At 52.2% G+C, this 20,246-nt stretch overlaps 1 protein-coding gene across 4 annotated transcripts in view; it reads right to left on the bottom strand.

Annotated features, from left to right (window-relative positions):
* RPS6KA2 (ribosomal protein S6 kinase A2) overlaps positions 1-20,246 on the bottom strand; it is a 221,440-nt gene that overhangs the window by 10,955 nt on the left and 190,239 nt on the right. For all 4 annotated transcript variants that reach the window (XM_060168304.1, XM_060168303.1, XM_060168305.1 and 1 more), the window contains 5 exons: positions 19,812-19,914; positions 12,900-13,030; positions 11,772-11,897; positions 2,024-2,113; positions 146-304 (listed from right to left, as the gene is read on the bottom strand). In XM_060168304.1, coding sequence (XP_060024287.1) covers positions 146-304; positions 2,024-2,113; positions 11,772-11,897; positions 12,900-13,030; positions 19,812-19,914 — 609 coding nt within the window. The remainder of the gene's footprint in view (positions 1-145; positions 305-2,023; positions 2,114-11,771; positions 11,898-12,899; positions 13,031-19,811; positions 19,915-20,246) is intronic.

The raw sequence follows: 20,246 nt of genomic DNA, 5'->3' as shown, positions 1-20,246 counted from the left end.
AGAGGGACGGTTGTGATTCACAAGGAAGACGAGGACACCTGAGTTCCCAGCTCTTGAGCCCGTGGCCTCTGAGCGCCCCCGGGTCCCGCTCTTCCTCTGTCCTCCCCGCGGGGCTGCCCAGGGTGGGGGTGGGGCGTGGCCTTACCCCCTGGGAGTGGAGGTAGTCCATGGTCTTGGTGATGGTGCACAGCACATCGCTGGCCTCCCGCTCCGAGAAGTACCTCTGCCGCAGGATACGGTCCAGCAGCTCCCCACCCCGCATCAGCTCCATCACCAGGTACACGAACTTCCCGTCGTCGTAGACCTGGGGGTGGGGCGGGAGAGCACACAGGCCTCAGGGACCTCGCGGTCACCCTCGCGGGCCTGCTGGCCACTGGGAAGGAGGGGCCACCCCGGCAGGGGTAGGGGGTGCGTCAGTGTACAGAGCCTGGAGTCCCAGTACTCCCCTGGGAGCAGACACAAGACTTCTGTAGAAAATGAGTGAGGATTTTCTAGTCATGCCAGACGAGGCTCTTCTTGGGAAAAAAACAGCTTTAATGATCTGCTGCTGGGCAGGGCATGGGTCAGCAGTGCTGAGAGCTGCATGGATGGATTTAGCTGCAGTGAACCCTGGTACTGCCCCGCCTCCGGGAGAGCGATGTTCGGAGACGGACAACGCGATGCTGGCCCAGCCCCAGGTGGCGGCGTTCTCCAGGGCCGCGCTTTTCAAACCTTACCGAGCAGGTGGTTGGTGGGGAGCCTGACCCCGGGGGCCCTCTACGCTGCCGTGCCCTGTGTGGGGGACAAGCCCTGGGAGTCCAGGAGGAGAGGAGATAGGAGGGCTGGTCAGCTTTTATTTCAGAAAAGCAGTAGAGGAAGAGAGCTTTAGTCGTACTAGCGTTAATCTCCTGAACGTAAAAGACAAACCAAACCAACAAGCTCTGGGTCTCTGTCAGGCCGATGGCCCAGCAGAGGGGCCGCCCAAGTACTGAGAAGAGCCAGAGAGAGACGGAGCAAAGCACCTGAATACGGTGACTTTCTAGCTCCCGAGCCAGTGATTTCAGAACAAATCACTAAAACAATCTGGCTGGCACGGAGCTCAGTAAAGGACGTAAAGTTCATCTTGCTGTATTTACTTCTGAGTTTATGAGCAAACGCTCTGCTTTCGCGAATGTGCCCAGGGTGACGTCACTCACCCCAAACACAGTCAGGGCTCTTCGGGACTTTTCAAACTCGCTGATTTCTGTTTGTGGATCTCCGCACACACACGACAAAGGCAAGAGCAAGGGGACTGATCTCGTGCAGGGGAGCTGACCGTGACCCGCAGGGACGCAGCTGGGCTGCACTTTAAGCTTTGCTCACACAAGGCCTGTTCCACGCTTTCCTCAGAACTGAATTGGCATTTGGAAGGCCTCTTACTCCAGGCATTCATGGGGCCCAAAGGAAACTGAGGTGGCCCCAGTATTTTGAGGTTTTGGGTTCGCGACGCTGGGATCGCTCTGGAGTTGGGGAGGAAGACAAGGCTCTCTCCCCTGCCTGACCCCAGAGGCCCAGCCCTAGGCCGCCAGGTGCACCCAACTGGCCCCAGTGTGACTGGGCCCTGCTCCCTTCCCCTCTTTCAGGGACAAGGGCCACAGATCGCTCAATCGGGAAAGCGAAGGGAGCTGGGAGGGGCTCCGGGTCTGGAGTCTCAGAGCTGGAGCCCATCTCATGGGCCCCACGCTCTCCATGACGGCGAAGTGAAACACACCTGGATTAGAATCCACACCAGCTCTCTCTCCTTTACGCACGTGCGCATTCTGTGATTTGGGAGGAGTGGGGTGCCGTCAATGGGGTGTGAATAAACGGCCCGGCAGGCCGGGCTACCCAGCTGCCGGGTGTCCCCGAGCTGTCCGGGCAGCAGCCCCTCCGGCTCCGAGCTCCTGGGCGCCAGGAACAGCTGGTGAGCCGAGCAGCCGGCTTGCACCAGATCAACGGTGGCTTCTGGCGCCGGCCGGAGGGACACAGAGCGCAAGCGACACCACTGTTGCACGAAGGCGCTTACGTCTTTGAGGGTGATGATGTTGGGGTGCTGGCCGTACCGCAGGAGGATCTCAATCTCTTCCGAGGGGTCCCTTTTACTCTTATCGATGATCTGAAACAAACAGAGGTGGACGTGAGGCTTCCAGCTGGCGCCTGCGGCTGCGACCCTTTCTGCCCCTCCTCCCCTCCGGCTCAAGCTCAACCAAGACAGCCCGCAACTGCCTAGGAATTCACGGCAATCCTTGCTTCCCACTGGGCAGAAGAGACTGACGTGAAAAAAAGAGAGCACCTGCCTGCACACGCTAATGTTAAGCTATGACAGGGCTGGATGGAGAAGGGCGGGTTCGGGGCGCTCACACAGGCACCACCGAAAACAGAAGGCGCTCTTCCACCACTCGCAGCGCAGGCTCTGGGTTGGCGGCCTGTGCCCCCTGCCCCATCCAAAGTGGGCCTCCGGCTGCCGTGCATCTCTCTCCCTGTTTGGTGGTCACACGCCGGCAACAAAGTGAGACCCAGTGTGGTTCTCACCAAGAGACGCCACGGCGGCGTGCGTGCCGAGGCTGCGCTGTGACTTACACATACGGACGCTCCTTCTGGCTCCTATCTCCTCCTCCTGGTCTTAGGATGGCAGATAAAATCCTCTTACCCCATGAAAACAGATGGCTTCCAATCACAGGGTGTCATGAAGGAAAGCCCAGCTGGAAACAAGGGGTCACCTGTTGGTGGACAGTCACTCAAACCTCTGGGGACAGCTTCCTGGGCCCCAGCTCCTGCTTCTTACGGGGATGCAGCTGGCTGGGGAGGGGACCCCACTCAGGCGAAGGCTACAGCCCGTGTGTGGGAAACGACACTCAGAAGAGGAGGATGGTTTTTGTGCATTAGCTTCACCCAAGTTCAAAACATTCGCCATGTGGACGACGTGCAGTCATTTCGCTGCTAGAGTGTGAGGGAAGTTCACTTCCACTCTCTATCACGTCCGAGGCTCTGAGCGGAGGCTTGCGTGAAACTCACTTTCTTCTTTAGATGAACTAAATGCTCAGGTGGCACAGGACCCAGCGTTGGAGCTCTGCCCGCCCGACGCCCTGCCGCCCCTTCACTGCAGTGGAAGACGGTCATGGTGCCCGCGCTTCTCTCAGTTTTAAACCCACTGCCAGGCTCTGACGACATTGGCGCCCAGGACCATGAGCCCCATGACACACGTTGTTCAACAAGGAAAAACCCAAGCTTCTTTTTTTAAAAAAAATAATAAATTTATTTACTTTTTGTTTATTTTTGGCTGCATTGGGTGTTCGTTGCTGCGCATGGGCTTTCTCTAGTTGCGGCGAGCGGGGCTACTCTTCACTGCGGTGCGCGGGTTTCTCATGGCAGTGGCTTCTCTTGATGCGGAGCACGGGCTCTAGGCGCACGGCTTCAGTAGTTGTGGCACGTGGGCTCAGTAGTTGTCGCTCGTGAGCTCAGTAGTTGCGGCACGCGGGCTCTAAAGCGCAGGCTCAGTAGCTGTGGCACACGGGCTTAGTTGCTCCGCAGGATGTGGGATCTTCCCGGACCAGGGCTCGAACCCGTGCCCCCTGCATCGGCAGGTGGACTCTCAACCGCTGTGCCACCAGGGAAGCCCAGCTTCCTTTCCTGACACAGCTTCCCTCCTTTTGTTCCTAAAGTTCTAGCTAGGACACTGGGATCACTTCTGTTATTGGCAGAAGCCAACACACAATGCATCCTTCTAGAGGAGATCTTTTTAAAGGCTCGTTCAGTGGGTGATGGAGGGGATGCCCTAACATGTGGGGGCCCAGGCAGCCACGGGGCAGACCCTTACACTGCCTGGATCACATGTTGACCAACAGGATTCTAGGAGCGTCTCTGCCCCAGCTGCCTGCCGGGCCATTCAATCCCTGGGCTGCGATCCCTTTGCAATTTGAGAAGGTTAAAATCACTAGTGGTTTTTTTAAAAAGTTAGTGGGAGATTCATAGTTTTTCAAATGAAATTTCATGATAAAGGAAATGTATTTTTAGCACAAATCACAATAGAATAGGATGCAAGATAAACAAGAAAGAGGAAGGCTTTTCTCTATGCCGATGGCCCAGAGCAGGGGGAGGAGGGAGCAGTTATGGGACCAGAGGGGCGGCTGCACGAACAGGGCACCCACAGGGGCTGGGGGCTCTACCCTCCTCCCTCCTGTGGCGTCCACCCCGGCAGAACCGACTGGAAGGCAGAGGGCAGGCAGGGTGGGGTGATGGGGTCCCCAGCGGGCACGGAGGAGAGGGTGGGTGCCTGCCTGGAAGGGAGGCCCCCGGGGAGTGGAGGCAAGCACGGGCTCCTGCACCTGCCCAGCCGGCTGCTGCCTCTCCTATAGTCTGGGCAACGTGGGACCGACACACGGCAGCAAGTTCTGTTCAGACCCAGCGCTGTCATCCTGATCGCTGTCAGCAAAGGCTGGCAGCTTCGTCCACAAATCTTTTTCCGGGATGTTTTTGGGAGAAAGGTCAGGAAGAAGAGACACAGAGCAGTGAGGTGTGATGACTGGTCCCTGAGCACAAAGCCCAGGTCTGTGGGGTACAGCGGAGCCTGGGGGAGGGGGGCGGTTTGAGCACATTGTTCAGACGCACCCAGGAAGGAATTTCTTCTCCGTGGGGTCCATTTCTCGGGATTGCTATTGTGGGACTGGCTTCTAGTTCAAGCGAGCCCTGGTTAATCGAGGCCTGTATCTTGAGAACAGTATTGTTTTATAATCTTGCTTATGCAGCAAAACCGAGGGAGGCGTTCTCAGCAAACATGTTCACCCGCAAGGCCTCCTCTCTCCATGCCGATGCTCAAATGATGCTGACGGACCACGAGCGGGGAGGAACGGTGGATCTGTCCTCACCCGCAGCAGGAGGCCACCCACAGGTCAGCACCCAACGGGCCTGGCAAACCAGACTCTCACGGGGCCGCTGTTTGACAAGCTGTATATTTCCACAGTCCGTGAAGCGAGGCTGGCCCCAACAAAGGATGGCAGACAACGTGATTCTCCTCAGCAGGTGGGTATCGGTACATCCTTATTCCTGGTGGCTGAAGGCGGGGGCAGGACTGGTCCAGGCTTCACTACCATCCACGCACTCTCCCCTCTGCCTTTTGGTCTCTGCGTTTCCCCATCTCCCTCTTGCCCATCTCTCTCCAGCACAGGCTCCCCTCCTGGACACTGAGTGGCGTGGGGCTTCGAGGTGGACAAGAGGCGGCCTGAGCTCACAGGCCGGCCGAACACCCTCCGGAGGTGGACGTTCCTGCTGACGTGTCGAGAGGATCCACACATTTGACGCGGGAGGAGTAGAGCACGGAACCCCTTGTAAAATTCAACAGATACCCTCTCCTGTTCAACTACTTTAAACAAATGACACAGAGAAAGGACTCCAAGTTTTCCTGCCGGAAAAAATTAAAATTTCCATGCCAATCAGTTTTCCTTCTAAAAATAAGCTCTATTCACGTCAGGCATCTGTCAATTCCATTGCTTTTTCTGGCTGACAAATTACATACACAGTAGGAAAATGAGCCCAGAAACGCGATGTAATTGTCAACGGTCTGCTGTGAATACCAATTGGGGCTCCTTCTGGAGAGAGGCAGCCCAGCTTCAGCCCTGAGTGTGTCAGCCACACTTCACTAGAATTAAGGACTGCATGACACAGGCTCCTGTACAATTTCAAGGATCGCACTTTATTTTTACCTGACTCTATTGCTACTTTAATAACAAAAATCTGCTCCTGAAAGGACATGCAGCTGTGCTTCCCTCCAGGAAAACGTGGCCATGGCTGGTGACATCCATCCATCCCTGAGTGAGCCTCTCAGACAAAGAAGGGGGCAAATGCGCAAGTGGAGCTTTGAATGAAGAGAAGCGTGTGTCTGCATGTTGGAAGATAAAACAGGCCAACAGGAAAGGCTACAGCGACAGAAAAGCTCCCTTAGCTTCTGATTCTTCAGTGACATTCCCCTTTTTGCTATGGCTTCTGGTTCTGTGATCAGTAAAATCCCTCCATGGCTTGATTGTGAATTCCCTGAGAACAGGTTTGTTTTTGCCTGGAACCTAGCACTGTGTCTGCCTTGGAAAAAGCGTTAATAAAAAATTTGTAAAAACGAATGAAAGGAACTGGTTACTGAACAGGGGAGTCCCTGCAGAGTGAAATGCGTTCTAGAGACAAGAAATGTTCTTTGGAGCAGTCGTACTGCCCACTCGACAATAAAAAAGCCAAAGAAGGGGATGAGGTGATTTCGAATTTGAAGAAAAGCTCCTGATTTATATTTCTCTCTCTCTCTCTCTCTCTTTTCTTTTTTCTTTTTGGCTGCACTACTCAACTTGTGGGATCTTAGCTCCTCGAGCAGGCACTGAACCCAGGTCCCGGCAGTGAAAGCGCGGGGTCCTAACCACCGGACCACCAGGGAACTTCCGGTATCTTTCTCTCTTAAATAACATTGGTCCTCGACACCACCAAGCACCATGACGGGGGTGTGGAGACAGGAAATGAGCTGCGAAGCATGTCAGGGGTTACAAAAGCCCTAAAGAAGGTACGGAAGGCGAGGACGATGGGGGAGGACCACATCAGGGTCAGAGGTCAGCACCCAGGCTGGGGAGGAAACCGCTGGGCTCAGGGAAGAGTGTGTCGCCCTTGCGGGAGAGGGCTGGGGACAGAGGAGGGGCCTGAGGAGCTCCAGGAACGGGGCTGTGAGGCCCTGCTGGCCACTGCAAGGATCTGGGCTCCATGTGAGTGAGACGGAAACCACTGGAGAGGGGGGTTTGTGCAAATGGCAGTGTGCAGATCCTGGGTCATGTCAAGCCACAAAGATCTAAAACCGAAGTAAAAATGAAACCTTGCGCAATTTTTGTAAAGTGAGTACAGAACCTTTCATGAAATAAGAATATTATCTTTTCCTTCCCAATACACCTCTCCCCTTTGAATCCTACCCTGTCACAGTTACTTTCTGCAGTTCATCGCTGATTCCATTTCAGTCTTATTTTAAATGACAGGTGCATTAATGTCTTGGCATCTATGCAGTATTATGTCATGCTTATTTCGAAGTCCTATACACTTTCACCTCCTAACACTAGCCTCTGGGGCTGGCTATGAAGACAAAGGTGGACCTGGGTTTCACATCAGACTCCTGAGCTATTTTGTCCCATGGAAATAGCTCCGAGAGCTTGTTTGGAGGTTCTAGCAGGGGAGCGCAGCTACTCGTATACCCTTGACCGAAGAACGGTCCTCCTCTATCGGGGGAGGTCGTCCTCTTCGACCGAGCGCACAGCTTCGGGAGGGACGCACGTGGAGTGGTGAGGGAGGAAGGGGACACCCGCCTAGCCAGCCAGGTCAGCTGAAACAACCCTGGCAATCAACGGGGTGACAGATGTCGCAGCCAGACGGACTTGAGGATATGGGGAGGGGGAAGGGTGAGCTGTGACAAAGCGAGAGAGAGGCATGGACATGTATACACTACCAAACGTAAGGTAGATAGCTAGTGGGAAGCAGCCGCACAGCACAGGGAGATCAGCTCGGTGCTCTGTGACCGCCTGGAGGGGTGGGATAGGGAGGGTGGGAGGGAGGGAGACGCAAGAGGGAAGCGATATGGGAACATATGTATAACTGATTCACTTTGTTATAAAGCAGAAACCGACACACCATTGTAAAGCAATTATACTCCAATAAAGATGTAAAAAAAAATTAAAAAAAAAAGAAATAGCTCCGAGATCTTAGAAAGTAGGGCACATCTGTTCACTGGGATGTGTCTGAGAGGACGTCACGGTTTTTCTCACTCAGCCATCCTAGCCCAAGGCAGGTGCACTGGGAGGACACCCCCAGCAGGTGGAGGGCGTCAGCACCCTGTCCTCTGAGGCCAGATTCTCCCGGTGGAGGATCCCGGGCAGCCTGATGGTGTTTGGCCACAGCAGAAGGGAGGGACCAAGCCTAGGGACCCAGACTCTGAGTGAACCCACTGAGTCGCTATTCCATGTAGGCACTGCCCTAAAGGTTTTGTTAAGTGGGAGCTAGAATTGGTCTCACTAATTTAGGGCCTGTGCACAAGTATGCAGCTGAGAGCAAATGCAAAACCAGCGATCTTGTTGCCTGGGGTACACTGGGGCAGGTTGCTTGTTGCCTGGGGTACACTGGGGCAGGTTGCTTGTTGCCTGGGGTACACTGGGGCAGGTTGCTTGTTGCCTGGGGTACACTGGGGCAGGTTGCTTGTTGCCTGGGGTACACTGGGGCAGGTTGCTTGTTGCCTGGGGTACACTGGGGCAGGTTGCTTTACGTGTATCGGTTAAGTTTAACTCAAATGCGGTTAATATGATGACAGAATAATTATTGTGCAAAATTAGGTACTTATAATACAGACATAAACTTAAAGCAAGACACAATGGTATTTCCAAGGATGTGAGACCCGCTGTATCCCACTCTTGAGTTTGGAGGCTGACCGTTCAGGGCTAGCACTGCCGTCCCCTCAGGACCGCACTTGGTTCCCGCCCCTGCAGAGGGTGGGAGCCGCTGTGCTCTTGGTCCATCACCTTCCTGCTGCCAGAACAGTGAGTGGAGGCTCAGCAGAGGGAAAACCCTCCCTCGTCTCCGGATACCAGCTGCTGGAACGTATCTACATAAGACACCCCTTTAACTCTATGCTTTCGGCTGGGGTTCCCAGCCTCGGCACCCAGACATTTTGGCTGGGTGAGTCTCTGGGGTATGTGGGCGGGTGTCCTAGGCAGGAGGCAGGGCAGCACCCTGGCCTCTGTACACCACATACCAGGAGCGACTCCCGCCCCAGGTGTGACAGTCAGAGGTATCCAGACACTGCCAGCGTCCCCGGGGTGGGGGGCAGAATCACCCCGATACGACGGCCTCAGGCAAAGCCCGTGTACTCGGGCCACAGGGCTATAGTCCCCTGGGGACCTGCTCTCTTCCCGGTGCTCTGTACTCAGTGGGGAAGTTCCCGAACCCTCCCCGTAGCTGGATGGAGGCCCCGACGGGATTGTCTCTCAAAATGAAACGGACACCGTTTTCCATCCAAGCATCTGCAGAGCTGGGTTTGCAAACTGTGGTGGCCCAGAGAGGTGACGCTAAACTCTAGCGGCTGAATCTCAACGGGGCTTTTGCGGGTCCAAGTCACTGAATGGCACCCCTGGTTCCATGTCATATTCGAGAACACGCTGAGCCGTGCGGTTTCTTAGTTCCTCCAGCAGTAAGTGGGGTACTGCTGCCCATCAAGATACAGAGAAGAAAAAAGCCCGAACACATTTCAGCTACGTTCTACCTGGAAAATGCTGGAAAGGGAACAGAATAGTGACCCTAGGTGGGTTACAGCAGTTTGGGTCGCAAACGGGCTCATTCTAAACACTCTTTGCCATGGCACTCCTGCCAGCTCTTCCATCTTTGAAGGAAATCTGCCCTCGGATGGAGGAACCGACCTGCAGCGCGCGGCTTAAAACGTGCCCCGAAACAGCCCTGGGTCCCGGGCACTCATCTCACTGGAAAGTCTCTGCTTCTTCCTGTGCTCGGGTAGTTCAAGCATCTTCCAGACAATGAATTATGACCCACCAGAGTCTCGGAGAGGATGAGGGAAAGTCTTGTAACGTCCACCTGCCCAGTTCACCCCGGGAACTTCAAGGCTTGTAAAACAGAAACAGGACGCCTGGCTCTTTCTTTCTCCATCAGTTGCAGCCTCAGCTCCTGGTTTTGCTGCCAGAGAGGCCGGGGCTGAAATTCCCCAGAAATTCCCATCGCGGGGTCTGATCTTCGGGGATCGAGCTATAAGCCACTTGTTGCCAAAGCTGATTCGGATGGTGTCTTTTTGTGAGAGCTGGGTATGGGGACATAAGACACTATTGCCTTTGTCTGGGGATTTATTTTCAGACACGTCCCAGCATCAGGCTGTTTTCTAGAAAGGCATCAGGGTCAGCGAGCTTGCCAAACACTAGACGGGTTTCTTTGCACTCAATGGAAGCCGCCATTGTTTCTAGGACTGCTGCTGGTCACCTGATAAACTGTCTAAAGAAATTCTGCGAGAAATGACACACGCAGAAAGAATTTTAAGATGCCTATGCACGCTTACGAAGTATGTGAAATATATTTAAAGTAAGAATGAAATTCTCTCATCTGAGGTAGGACTAGGGTCTCCTCTCCATCACTGGCTCGTCTGGATACGGGAACGGCATCACCCGAGCTCCCCTACAAACTCTCCCAAGGATGGGGAAAAATAAAATTCCTCAACGATCCAAATCCCGAAATACATGCCAGTGGCTCCCGTGCAGTCTCAAGCCCCCTCTCCCAGGAATTTTAAGTCGTGCGATGTTTCCTCCCGTCACCCACTCCTCAGCATGTTCAAGACACTGGGCAGGCTGATGACCATGGACCCAAAGGACCCACACACTGAGCCTTCCTCCAATGTAAACATTCTTTTTTGTTTGAGGAATTCAAGATAAACTTGCCAAAAAGCCACAAATTCCCAACCCCAAAGTAAACCAACGGGCCTGCGTTTTTTGGGGGCTGGTGACTTTTTGGACAGGGCAGAGCATTTCCTCTGGGCCAGAAGCACTGTGCAGACATCCCAGCAGATACGAGGGTGTATCTGCTTCCACAGAGCGGCCGTGAGCCATGGGTGAGGTGGAACGAGGCCATCGCTTCATCGTCACTGTTTTGAACAATTTTCTCAGAGCTTAGGAAAATCACAACGGACGGAATGACTCCTCTTACATGGCTGCCTGCTGGACAGGCTCCATCTGTCCCCAAATGTTCTTTGAAGAGCAGGGTAGTGTCACGTGCTCCAGATGAGTTTGGGATAAGCCAGGATGGTCTGGTCACCATGACACCGGCTGGACCTGGGTCCTCAAGTGCCTCCAGGTCAGCTGAGTGGGTGAGTGGTGGACAGACCAGCTCTTGCTCCCTTGGAGGGAGAATGTACAATTTATGCTTTTTACAAAAATTAGATTATGACTTTAGCAGAATGCTTCAGCTTTCACACACCAGGAAACGCAAGAAACTGGTAACTTGGATTTCCAGATCAAATATTTAATTTAGCAACGATTATAGAAGCCAAAGGCAGGATGGAGAGAGTGCCGAACTGGGCTGTAGTTGTTATTCTTTTCCTATGTATTTACTTATTTATTTAGGCTGCACTAGGTCTTAGTTGCGGCATGTGGGATCCTTTAGTTGTGGCATGTGGGATCCTTTAGTTGTGGCATGCGGGCTTCTTTGTTGCGGCACGCATGTGGGATCTAGTTCCCCGACCAGGGATCAAACTCCGGCCCCCTGCATTGGGAGCGCAGAGTCTTACCCACTGGACCACCAGAGAAGTTCCCTGTTACTGTTTTCTGTTCTTGATGATTCAGGGTAAAACTACCAGCTCTCTCCTTAAGGTTTTGCAAATATTACAAAAGATTTGATTCTATTTATTTCTTTAAGTTTTGGTGACTGTAGCTTCCTTTCCCTTCTCCTTTCCTCCTTCCCCCCCTCCCTCCTTCCCCAAATATTCTGCCTGGCCCCCAACTCTATATTTTCCAAAATGCTGAGTGCCCAGAGCTTTTGTTCCAGTGTTTTATGTAGAAAGTTACTAAAGGTGGTCAGTACCTACACGTCGGCTGGAGCAGAACATATTCATGATTTGCAAAATAGTTTTTTAACAGGTGACCTAATATCAAAGTCAACGGAACGGCCCCGCATCAGCGCTTAGAAGAGGCCGAGGGAGAGTGTCTGCGAGGCTGGGCAGGCCCGCCGGGGCCTGGGACCCGGGCAGCTGCAGACGCGGCCGCCGCGTGCCCCACTCTTACCTTCACGGCGTACTCGGCGTCTGTGGCCATGTGCACACAGCGCTTGCATACGGAGTAGGCGCCCACCCCGATGTCCTCCTTGACCTCATAGCCATCGGTGAAGCGGGTGTTGTTCCCGTGTAACTGCTGCAGAGAGAGCGGGCGGGCAGAGAGCGCGATCAGGGGCCTCTCGTGCAAGGGCACCGAATGTGGTGCAAAGGAGGCTTCAGCCCTTGCACGTGGGGACACGGAGGCCAGGAGGTGGTGGCGTCCTCGGACCACAGTCACGGAGCTAGCTGGCCGTGGTTCCAGATCTCAGCCCAGCTTCCCCATCTGTCGGGTCAGGACCCTGTTCTCAGACACCCAGCACCCTGTGTCGCTGACCTGCCTGCTTCCCCACAAAGGTCCGAGAGGGGTGAGAGGTCAGACGTCCCCGAGACCGGGTGCAGCTCTGACGCTGGTGTCCAGAGCGGTGTCCGGACGCTGACGTCTGATTGGGAATCTGACCCCCTGACGCCCCCTCGCCACCCTCACCCTACTGACTAAGGGCGCAGAGAGCGTCACCCATTACAGTGGACGCTGCCACAGCAAGTGTCCACTCTAGACACGCCGTGTCTCCCCAGAGGCCCTTGGGGAGAGAAGCATGGAAGCCCAACGCCATCTGCTGTGCCCTGCCTCGGCTCTTCAAGGAAACGTGGTCATGATCCCTTCTAAAATTCTCTACCTCTGCTCGTATTAATACGGTGGGAAACTCCTTATAAAAACAGCACCTTCACTGAGCCCCGAAGACTACATTTCGCGATGGGGATTGGTGCCCACAAACCACTCTCTCGCGGTGCTGGCTCGACTCTGCACAGCAGAGACCCCCAAGCGTGAGCCCTGCTGGGGCTCCAGCCACAGCCACACCACGATGACATCCTTCTCAGGACTCTTTCTGTCTTGAGGACGAACGTGAAGCACGGCTCAGATCACCATCTCAATGACCCCGGGGAGGCGGGGGGAGGAGTTCGTGAAGGAAGTGCACCCCAACTCGGCTGAGACAGCTCAGTCCACGGGTCGCCTCCGTGCGGCCACCTCCTTGCCCCAACCCGCTGGGGGCGAGCGGAGCCGGGCTGTACGGGGTGCCCTGCACCACGGGGGGCTGATTACCTGCACGATGGGGTGAACCGCGGCTTTGTGCAGATCCTGCTGCGAGGGCTCCTGCGCCAAGCTGGAGGCCACAAAACTGAATCCTCTAAACAGATGGTGAGCGTTGGCACTGGGGGGGACGCCAGGTGAGTCTGCAGGTAACAACCAGAGAGTCAACAGCCACGACGTGGTGAGGTAACCCTGTGGGTGTGTGGCGTGTGTGTGCATGTGTGCACACGCACATGTGCATCTCTGTGATGTGTGTGTGTCAGGTGTGTGAGGTGTGCAGGTGTGTTAGGTGTGTGCATGTGTGCGTGGTGTGTGTTCGGTGCGTGTGGTGTGTGTGCATGTGTCAGGTGTGAGGTATGTGCATGTGTGTGCATGTGTGTTAGGTGTGTGTGCATGTGTGTGTGTCGGATGTATGTGTCAGGTGTGAGGTGTGTATGTGTCAGGTTGTGCACGTGTGTGTTCGGTGTGTGTGTCAGGTGTGTGTGAGGTGTGTGTGTGTTAGGTGTGTGCATGTGTGCGTGGTGTGTTTGGTGTGTGTGCACATGTGCATCTGTGTGATGTGTGTGCATGTGTGTGTAAGGTGTGAGGTGTGTGTGTGCCAGGTGTGTGCGTGTGTGCATCTATGTGATGTGTGTGTGCATGTGTGTGTCAGGTGTGAGGTGTGTGTGCCAGGTGTGTGCACACATGTGCATCTGTGTGATGTGTGCGTGTGTGTGCATGTGTCAAGTGTATGTGTCAGGTGTGAGGTGTGTGTGTGTCAGGTTGTGCATGCGTGTGTTCGGTGTGTGTGTGTCGGGTGCATGCGCACGTGTTTGTCAGGTGTGAGGTGTGTGTGTGTCAGGTGTGAGGTGTGTGTCAGATGTGTGTCAGGTGTGAGGTGTGTGTCAGGTGTGAGGTGTATGTGTGTCAGATGTGTGTATGTGTCAGGTGTGTGTCAGGTTGTGCACGTGTGTGTTCGGTGTGTCAGGTGTGTACACACGTGTGTGTGTGTGTCAGGTGTGAGGTGTGTGTATGTGGTGAGTGTGTGTGTTGGAGAATGGGGTGAAACAGAGATCAGACAGGCTGAACCATATGAAACCACACTTTATTCTGGGCGGTGCCGGTGGTTTGATACCCGGCAAAAATACCCAGAGCAAAAACTCGAGGGTAATCGTTGATCATCACTTACTAGATATTCTTTCTCAGTGGCAACCCTCTGCCCTGCGCACTCCAGACCGAGCCCAGAGCCACCAGCAGCCTCGGGGTGAGCTGTCACTCCTGGGCCAGGGCAGAGGAGGCCACCCTCTGAGTTTCTCAGGTCAGCAGGAACCGGGCACAGGGACGCAGGCCCGGGCATTGGTGACTCTTCTGTCCCCCCTGCCCCAGGCCTGAGGAGCTCGAGGGCAGCACGCAGGGTGCTCTGCTCCCAGGGAGCCTCAGGGAGCCCTTCAATCGTGACCCTCTAAGCTCTGTCCATTTGTTTGAAGGCCTGACTGCTGTTGAGATGGGTCCCAGTTCAAGTTTGTCATTAAGGAAAACAAAAGGATAACAGATTGGTGGAGAGAAAATATTTGCATCATATACAACAGACAAGGGACCAAACTCTCTACTATGCAAAGAGCTCCCAGAGGTCAATGAGAAAAAAGGAACATGCCCAGAAGAAAAATGGGGGCAGGACTCAGATACCGACTGCTCTCCTACCTGAGAAGGTGCTCAGTCCCTCTAATGGGGGCACGTACACATTTAACCGGGGTAACACTTTGCCTAACAAATTAGCAAAATGTAAAGTAACCAGTTGCATGTAGGTTTGGCTGGGGCTGGACATTGCGGTGGTAGGTGGGAGCCTAAGCTGGCATAATCTTTGCAAGGTAGAAGTGGAGTTATCTACCAAAGTATAAAATACACCTGTCTTTTGAAGAGCAACTAGACTTTTATGAATTTATCTGACAGAATTACTTTCAAAAATGCTTAGAAATAAATGTAGAAAATGTTTGTCTTGGTGTAGATATATACTGATACAATGGCATATTACTCAGCCTTTAAAAAGAATAAAATAGTGCCATTTGCAGCTACATGGTGGACCTAGAGATTATTATACTAAGCGAAGTAAGTCAGAAAGAGAAAGACAAATACCATATGATATCACCTATATGTGGAATCTAAAATACGACACAAATGAACCTATCTACGCAACAGAAACAGACTCACAGACACAGAGAACAGACTTATGGTGGCCAAGGGGAAGGCGGGGTGGGGAACAGAATTACTGGGAGTTTGGGGTCGGCAGATGCAAACTATAGTACGTAGAATGGATAAACAACAAGGTCCTACTGTATAGCACAGGGAACTATATTCAATATCCTGTGATAAACCATGATGGAAAAGAACATGATAAATAATATATACATATGTATAGCTGAGTAACTTTGCTGTACAGCAGAAATTAACACAACACTGTAAATCAACTACATGTCAATAAAATTTAAAAACAAACAAAATGTGATCTTTAAAAACTCTAAAAAAAGAGAAAAAAAGAAAATGTTTGTCTTAGCAATATTTGTAATAGCAAAACAAACAAACAAACAAAAACTGGAGACAACCTAAATATTCACCACTGAGGAAACCATGCACAAGACCAACAACGTTCATGCGTGCAGGTAACACTAGTTAAGACTACGATACCCGGGATGAGACACGGCTGTGTGAACTGACACAATAGTCTGTCAAGTCAAAAAAGAGAAAACAAGCTGTAGAACGTACACACTGTAGGAAAAAATTTTTTTTTAATTTTCTAAAAACTTTTTTTTACATCTTCATTGGAGTATAATTGCTTTACAATGGTGTGTTAGTTTCTGCTGTATAACAAGGTGAAATCAGCTATATATGTACTAAAACACATTACAATAAACTCATAAGCAATATATAACAATATGATAACATAAATTCTATCACTTAGGCATTATATATATATATATATACAAATCTATAATAATACATAAAGCATATAATGTGGATTTAAACGTTTCTTACAATGTACATATGTAACATTTAAATCCATATTATATAGAAAACTCCAGCGAGTGCGACTAGAAAGGCCATAGGGGTGGGTGTTTGCTTTTCTACTACCTTTTTACTTGGTCTCGATACTTCACTTTGATGTGGAAACCGTACACTAAAGCTTCCATGGTGGGGCAGGTGGCTGGGGGCTTGGAGGGGTGAGCTGTTGCAGAGAATGTGGGTTTTATTCCTGAGCATTTTATTTTGAGGGAAAGGCGACTGGGGCGCTCCTTCCACACCTGGGAGCTACACCACGAGCTGCGTGATGTGGGATCTCTCCCTGCAGATAAGCGGCCGACCCGGTGGCCCACACGGCTCTTCCAGGAAGACCTTGCCAGGTGACAGGGGCCTTCTCGTGCCTGGCCCACCGCACCTTCAGCATCTTGGACCACGAGGGAGAGGACTCGGGTCTCAGCCCCGTACCTGTTACCTCAGCAAAGAGCTCCAGAGTCACCCCGGAGTTAATGAGATCAGAGCTGACTGTGTTTGGAAATAAGCTGCGCGGCTAGAGAAGCTTAATTAAAAAGCACAAGGCTCGGCTGACTCGTTTTTAGAATCTGGAAATGATGCACCGCAGGACAGCAGAGGCAGCAAGTGTCCTCCGAAGATGCTGGGCTTTGCTCCCGGACTGGCTTTGCGCTTTGCCTTGCTTCGCCCTGCAGAGAACCCTGGCTTTGAGGTCTGCCTGCTCTTAAAAATCCCCCAGACTACCGTGTCCTGCCCTAGGTCTGCATCAAGCACAGGGATATAGCATCGATTCAGCCACCGTCAAGCCCCGAGGCGCAGGTTTTAGATGCAAGAACTGGAGCCCGTCCCAGGAACTAGTGTGAGCTGTGCAAAGGTTGAGGGCCGAGGGCATGGAGGCTCAGTTACAGCACCTGGGAGTGTGCGCGTGGTGGGGAGGTACTGTCCGTTGAACTTGAACTGATACACCTTCCCTAGTGAATGGAAAGTCTTTAGATCAAATAAGGAAGGACTTTCAACCACCAAGGAGGCGTGAAGCCCAGGGCCATGCCTGCTGTGCCCGGGCTGCCTCTCCCTGCTCAGACCAAGAGATCAGCTGAGGTTCACACGTACTTCACGAGAGGTTGTCACAGCCAACACTGGGTCCGTGTAGCTAGATGGTGACCACGTGGCAGGTGGTATCAACGGCATTTAACACGCTTTATAAGTGGCTAGGGAACGCCGATTCTTAACTCGGTACTAAGAGAAGAGCAAAGATGTGAGTTGGATGAAAGGAAATTTAAAGCTGAGTACAGTCAACCTTCGTTGATCCTAGGAGTGAGTTCTGACTTGTGCAATACGTTTCTGGGTCTTTAAATCTTAGAGTGGCATCTCCCATCGGTCAGCAGGCTCTGATGGGCAGCTGGGGTGTCTTCAGGGAACATCCACCAGCTTCAGCATCGGTTGAAGTTAAAAAGGAAAGACTTTAAGGCCACTACAAAAACTTCCGACAGGCAGCATCCGAGTCTCACGCAGGATGTGGATTACCCGCTGTTTCAGAATCACGTCACCTCTGCTGCCCTTTAAGAGCCGTGCGCTCAGCTCATGTGCTTAGAAAATTCTACTCTCTTATAAATATAGAGAGAGAATGACTACCTCCTCAAAGGCAAACTGTGTCCTGCAATAAGTTGACTTTAAGTACAACTGATTGGAGAAATCCAAATAGTAAGGAGTAAAAAAGCCATTTCTGGACGTCATTAAAATGCATGGTGTCTAATTACGTTTTCCTTCGGCTAATAATAAAATAAATTTGAATTCTCTGTGCACAAAACGTTCATGAGGTGCTAAAAAAAAAGCCTGCTAATCTCACAGGCCGACTAGGTCGGAGTTTAAATTCTTCACGGATAACACAGAAAGCAGGTAAAGGCGAATAATTTCGAGTTGGCTGTATGAGCATTTTCTTGCTAGGCAGCACAAACATGGTCTTTATTTCAGTATTTTAAGCACAGAGTCCGAATGACGGAAACCCTCGGTGAAACAGTGCACGTTTCATTAAGGACCGGGAGGTCGTGTGGGTGGCGGTCACAGGCAGTGACCTTTGTCAGGGTTAATCGTTTGTGTTCCTTTACATTCAGGTAAACCACAGGAGGAGAAAGAAAGCGACCTGCTCAGGTGAGCTGCGGGCACACCCGGGATGGAGTCCCCAATCCTTCCCCATCTTTCCAAACTCTGAAGCTAAAAAGTAATCTGATTCTGTGAAGTGGTCAATTTTGTCAACAGGAAGGACTGACCCCAACACCCAAGAACCTTCTGAGGCCGTTGAGAACTGGAGAAACATTGGACCGTCTCTACTAGAGAGGACAGACCTAGATCTCCTCCACCTCCTAGGCAGCCACGGTACCTCTAGCAGCAGCGACTACCCCAGACTGTGACAGCAGGCATCACCCTAGCTCTGTCCCTGAGGACAGTCTTAGTTCTACCTGGGGGCTGCAGGAGGACCCGAAAGAAATGAGTGAGCGTCTGCGTCCTGACTCCCTCATTGATAGCCCCCAGAATTTGCTTCTTTCTCGGTCCTGGAGCCCCTGCTGCGTGGGTCAGGAGATGCCCTGGGACCACCAGCGGCCCCATGGATGCCCCCAACCCTCTGTGTTTGCACAGAGCTCACACCCCTAATGTGCCCGCCCCCGGCGTGTGGGACACAGGCTCTCACCAGCAGCTTAAACCAGAGGGGGCCCAGTGGATTCTCTGTTGCAACTTTATCTACTTGATGTTTTCTATCTGACCATCTATTTGTTTCATGATCCTTTTTTAATCACAGAAGATTTTAGATGCAATAACAGTGAGAAAAGCATGGGAACCCCCCATGGGCACATCACACAGCCCCAAGAGCTACCAACTGGCTGAACTTTTCCCACCCACATCTCCAGAAGGGGCATGTTGATTTGTTTTTTAGACAAAATCACCATACCTTCACTGGGATGAACTGAACCGTGCCCCACAAAATTCACGTGTTGAAGCCCAATGTGGCAGTATTTGGAGAAGGAGTCTTGCGGAGGGTAGTTAAGGTTAAATGAGGTGATGAGGGTGGGACTCTGATTCAGCAAGACTGATGTCTTTATAAGAAGAAGGGACACCAGGGACTTCTCTCTCCTTCTCCTCGAGCACAAAGTAAGGCCATGTGAAGACACAGAGAGGAGGCCGTCTGCAAGCCCAGAAGAGAGCTCTCACGGGAAACCAAGATAAATTTCTCTAGTTGAAGCCGTCCAGTCTGTGGTATTTTGTTATGGCCGCCTGGGTAGACTAGGACAATTACCGTATCTAAAAAAGGTTAGTATTAATTTATCCATATCACAAAATGACAAATTTTAAAGGGAGCTGACCTGTTCTGATTGAATTTGGTAGACCTTAGGAGTAATTTAAGACGTATCATAGAGGCTAAGTACACAAGTCCATCTGCCGTGCCGAGATACAGTAGCTGATGCAACTTTTCAAACAGGTGTTTGTTTTTGTACGAATAAGAACAATAGTCCACACATTAACAGACTTAACAGACAGGCTCCCTCCTCCCATAAAACCTCCCTAATTAAACAAGAGATTTTCATTGTCTTGAGGTTCTTTTCTGGAGCTTGCCCGGGTGTGTCCCTCTGACAGGTAGTCACTGGATTGACAACTTAGGTCAAGAGGCAGCATGAGGTGGGTGGGGGATACAGACACCTGGGAAATTTCCCAGCTGGGTGTTACCTGGGCGCTAACTGATAAGTGTTTCTGTCACGTAAGCCTTTACTACGAGCAGAGGAACAAGAGGACTGAGGACTGTATCCCATGGAAGCGCCCTTGAACATGGCGCTCTCTGGCTCCTGGATGCCTGTCCCTACCTGGCCAGGCTGGAGGACCCGCCATGGGAAAGACACACAGGCCCGCCCCCCTCTCCCTGCCTGCACGCACCTGTGGGCGTCCTCGCCGTGAACTCGGGGTCGAAGTGGAAGGTGTCCTCTGGCCTGCCCACCGCCGGCTTGAAGGGCGGCTTGATCTCCTTCCTGTACAGCTTCTGCGTGGACAGCAAGACAGGGCGCTGAGGGCCAGCAGGGAGAATGCGGGCGGGAAACCCATCTGTGCCACCTGCCAATCAGGTGCTAGCACACGGCAGCCCCTCCCAGAGCTCTGACACGTTCAGTAACGCACATAAAATACGATATCTATTGTATACGACACAGAATACAGTTACATAGTTTACAAAGAGGCATAAAAGCCACAGTTCGAGGGAAAAGGGTCTGGGGACATCTAAGTGTTCTTGATTTTAGGGCAATGGCTTTCAACCTCTTTCGGGCAGCAGAATCTTCTTCTTCAAGTAAAATCTGACAGGACAGCTACGCCCTGCCC

This window comes from Lagenorhynchus albirostris, chromosome 12 (genome assembly GCF_949774975.1).
Source record: "Lagenorhynchus albirostris chromosome 12, mLagAlb1.1, whole genome shotgun sequence".
Lineage (NCBI taxonomy): Eukaryota > Metazoa > Chordata > Mammalia > Artiodactyla > Delphinidae > Lagenorhynchus > Lagenorhynchus albirostris.
Note: the sequence above shows the minus strand (reverse complement) of the source record. Positions and strands in the feature narration are given on the sequence as shown.